The 4,242-nt window shown below is 54.3% G+C and overlaps 1 protein-coding gene across 1 annotated transcript; it reads right to left on the bottom strand.

The window, feature by feature from the left end:
* Window positions 1–314: 314 nt before the first annotated feature.
* On the bottom strand, window positions 315–842 carry LOC120684949 (putative cyclin-dependent kinase F-2). The gene has a single exon (XM_039966803.1). The coding sequence runs from the start codon at window positions 840–842 to the stop codon at window positions 315–317; it is 528 nt and encodes a 175-aa protein (XP_039822737.1).
* Window positions 843–4,242: the final 3,400 nt, after the last annotated feature.

The raw sequence follows: 4,242 nt of genomic DNA, 5'->3' as shown, positions 1-4,242 counted from the left end.
ACGATCGACTCCTTGTCATGCACATTGTGGCTGCCATAGCACCACCAATCAACACCGATTCTGCAATACAATAAGACTTGAACATGTGGCTGCCATAAAACACACTTCTTGATAAACACTTTTGCAGCTTCATGACGAAAAGAATCCGTACAAATCTGTAGCTAGAAATCCTACGTTGTGCTCAGTGCATCATTACGGGGAAAAACTATCACGGAGCAAATAATCTAAACTAAATCATCAGGCTAACGCACTGCAGCTTCGATAACAGCCTCTTGCCGTCCTCGCTGGAACATGCATGCACCGTCAGTCGTCAGTCATCCATGGGTGCAACTGCAAACCATGGCATCTGCAGCGGTGAGCCTGTCCTTGGGGTCATACTGCAGCAGACCGCGCAGGACGTCGAAGCCCGCCGCCGACAGCCGCTCCTCAGGCACCTTCTCCCGCAGCTTGCTCGGCGCCCCGGCGTCAATGCCCAGCGGCATCAACGACACGTCGTCAGGGATCCCTAGCAGGTCGATGATGGCGATCAGCTGCTGGCACAGGTCCTCTTCCGGGAACAGCGACTGCCCCATGATGAGCTCCGCCATGATGCACCCGAGAGCCCACATATCCACAGGCGCGCCGCAGTCCTCGCGCAGAAGCACCTCGGGCGCGATGTACCCGACCGTGCCATCCACCTGCTGCTCGTCCGGCGGCGGCGCGGCGGCGGACCTGGCGCGGCCGAGGTCGCAGATCTTGAGCCGGCGGCCGTGCTCCCCGACGAGCACGTTCCCGGGCTTCAGGTCGCAGTGCACGATGCCGTGGGCGTGCATGGACTCAACGCCGGCGAGCAGCTGCGCCATCGCGCAGCGCGCCTCGGAGGCTCCAGGAGCCGCACCACGCCGGGGTTCCCGCGGCACACCGCGAGCAGCGTGGCCTCGCGCAGCAGAAGCGCCTCCCCGACGCCGTCGCGGTTGGATTTGATGGCGACCACCTCGCCGGTGCCGAGGTGTCGCGCCTTCGAGACAGCGCCGAACAGGGGCGGAGAGAGGGGGGCGGACAGGGGCCTGGCCCGATCCCCAAATTTACACTACAAATTTAAATTTTGATTAAATTTTTATATAAATTTATATAGTTGGCTCCCTAACAATGAAAAAAACGACTTTCTGGCTCCGCCCCTGGCGCCGAACGCCCCCTCACAGATATTCCTCAGCCTCTGGTAGGATTCCACGCTGCCGATCCGCGGATCCGTCGGCGCTGGCGCATCTTCTCCGGCGATGAGCATGGCTGCTGCCGCGCAGCGTCGCCTTTCGGCGGCTAAGCATATGCATCCTCCCTCAGCACGCGAGGAAGGGCTCTTCTCGACGACAGCCATGGATGGTGGAGAGGTGAAGTACGTAGAGCTTCGAATTCGCGTGGCAGCCGGCGCAGTGGCAGCAGCCCCGCAGGCACTGGCGGCGGCGACGGCAAGGCGAGCGTAGAAGCTAGCTAGTGGGGAAGAACGAATTCGATGAAGCGGCGACGAGTTCGGAGGTGTCAAGTGTCATGGCTTTATATATGGCGCACGGTCAGGGAGCCAGTTCCGGTTATTGGCTGCTTGGATCCGAACTTCCGAAGCGCGGAAAATCAGGACAGAAACCGCACTCCGAGCAACGCCAGTATATCTGTTGCTTGCTCCTCATCAACCTCCGTGAGGTGGCCTTCGGCGGCGCGCTGGGGAGAAGCAACAATGGCGTCCGTGGAGGGGCTCGGCGCCCCCTGCTTCTCGTCGTCGACGCGGCGCCACTCCATGGCGGCCGGCTGCGGCCGCTTCTTCTTGGCCGCCGTCGCCGCAGGCGCCGTCGTCGCGCCGCTGAGAAACTTGGAGAGGAGCAGCCGGAGCAGGCCGCTCCCGCGGGACGCCTTCTTCTTGCTCCTCGCCGCCGGCCGCCGGTGCTCCGGGCCCTCGGCCAGCACGTCGAGCAGGCGCCGCCGCCGCACGCCGCGGCGTCGAGGAAGCCGAGGGAGCAGCCCTTCTCGAGGAGGTAGAGATCGAGGTAGAAGGGCTCCTGCTGCTCGCCCAGCAGCACCGACAGGCGGCGGCTGCAGCTGCTGCCGGACGGACGGACGGTGACGGATCGAGATTCATCAGAAACGAATACTGTTCATTCTGTGTTGTTTTATTTTTGGAAAATTCGATTCATGCCACCACAACTCCGTGAAATTGGGTTTCATGTTCAAAATCATGCCACTCAATGGCATGGATTTCAACATAAAATCTAACTTCAAGAAATTATAGTGGCATGGATCCAACTAACCCTTTTATTTATCACCACGATTAGTTTACATGAATTCCATATGTTCACAAGTCAGTTTTGGAAGTGTTTTTTATTCAACTCCAGTAAGTTTGACTTTGCCATCATCCACGATACTGATACTTCTTCCATCCCTAGAAAAGCATCCCTAGAAAAGCTAAAACGACTAATAATTCATAGCAAAATCGTTGTATCTAAGAAAAGTCAAAACGACTAATAATTTGGAACGGAGGGAGACACTACCGGAAAACCCATATATGCTGAGTGCCAGGATCTTTGCCGAGTGCAGAATCTCGAGCACTCGGCAAAGCTACTATTTGCCGAGTGCCAAAAAACATGCACTCGGCGAACAACTGGCACTCGGCGGCCTATCTCTTTGCTGAGTGCCAGCCAGATGGCACTCGGCAAAGACACACTTTGCCGAGTGCCAGTCAGTTGAGACTCGGCAAAGAGCGTCACATGCACCGCACCCACCCGCAGACGACCGTTACGGTGGGGGATGCTTTTGTTTGCCGAATGCCTACATGGGGACACTTGGCAAACAAATCTTTGCCGAGTGCCCTACAGTCGACACTCGGCAAACGCTGTCACGTGCACTGCAACGCCAGCTCCCCAAGGCCGTTACGCTGTTGCCACGAACATTCCCATTTTTCCACGACCGTTACCGTTATTGTTTGCCGAGTGCCAGTTAGGTGACACTCGGTAAAAACATGCTTCACCGAGTGCCAAATTGGGGCACTCGGCAAACATATTGTAATGCTGAGTGTTTTTACCCAGACACTCGGCAAAGAAACTATTTTTCTATTTACTGAAAAAGGTTTCGCCGAGTGCATTTACTTAGGCACTCAGCGAAGTTTGAATAGTTGCCGAGTGCCAGACGGGTGGCACTCGGCAAAGAGCCAAACTCGGCGAAGTTTGAATCGTTGCCGAGTGCCAGATGTGTGGCACTCGGCAAAGAGCCAAACTGCCAGATAGGCACTCGGCGAAGTTTGAATTTTTGCCGAGTGCCATGCTTCTGGTACTCGGCAAAGTTTTCGACGCCCCGTTCCGTTCGCCAGTTCGCCTGTTCGTCCGTCCCGTTTCAACTTTTTTTGCCGAGTGCGGCTTGGCACACGGCAAAAGTTTGCCGCGTGCCCGAGAAAAGGCACTCGGCAAAGCCGACTTCGCCGGTAGAAGAAAGGTCGTGTGCGCTTCGCCGAGTGCTACACTCGGCAAAAAATTTACCGAGTGTTTATCGACCTTTGCCGAGTGTCTGTGACACTCGGCAAATTACGCGAGTCCAGTAGTGAGAGTAACATCTCCTTCCCACGCACTATGTTAATGGCTCATTAGTCCTTTTCGGTTATATTATATTAGAAATGAAAATGACACAATCAACAGAGATTTGTAGAGCTGAAAAGAGACTAGTACTAAAACTGTAAAATAAATATCGCTAAGATCTGTTGGCGCGCGCTTAACTTGCATTTGAAATATAATTGGGCGGCCTGGCTAGCTGTATATATGCAAATTCTGTATATCTGTTGCTCCGACAACGAATGTGGCTTCTTATTGGTGCTTCCGGGCAGAGCCATGCAGCTACTACTGCCGGGCTCGGACTCGGTGAATGAGATCCCGCGGCGGTGGCGCCTGCCGATCACATCGTGGAGGCTCGGGCCGACGTACTCCAGGTCGAGGTGGAGGTCATCGTTCATCCCGGAGCCGCGCACGACCTCCAGGCAAAGGTTTTCTTTACCGGTAACAAAAAAAACCGGAGTTCACCGGTAAACACGTTTATCGGATTTATCGAAAATTTTCGGATTCGACGTTTTGTTTTCGGACGAAATTTCAAAAAAATATCTCATTTTGTACGGATAATAACATAGATTATTTTCAAACAATCTAAAAGCGAAAAAAAGATATAACAATGTATAGAAATGAGAAATATGGCTATCACGAAGCAACAGATAGTCTGTTCAACAGGGAGTTTCAA

Source organism: Panicum virgatum, chromosome 8N (genome assembly GCF_016808335.1).
Source record: "Panicum virgatum strain AP13 chromosome 8N, P.virgatum_v5, whole genome shotgun sequence".
In the NCBI taxonomy this organism is placed as follows: Eukaryota; Viridiplantae; Streptophyta; class Magnoliopsida; order Poales; family Poaceae; genus Panicum; species Panicum virgatum.
This window is presented reverse-complemented; position numbering and strand designations above follow the sequence as displayed.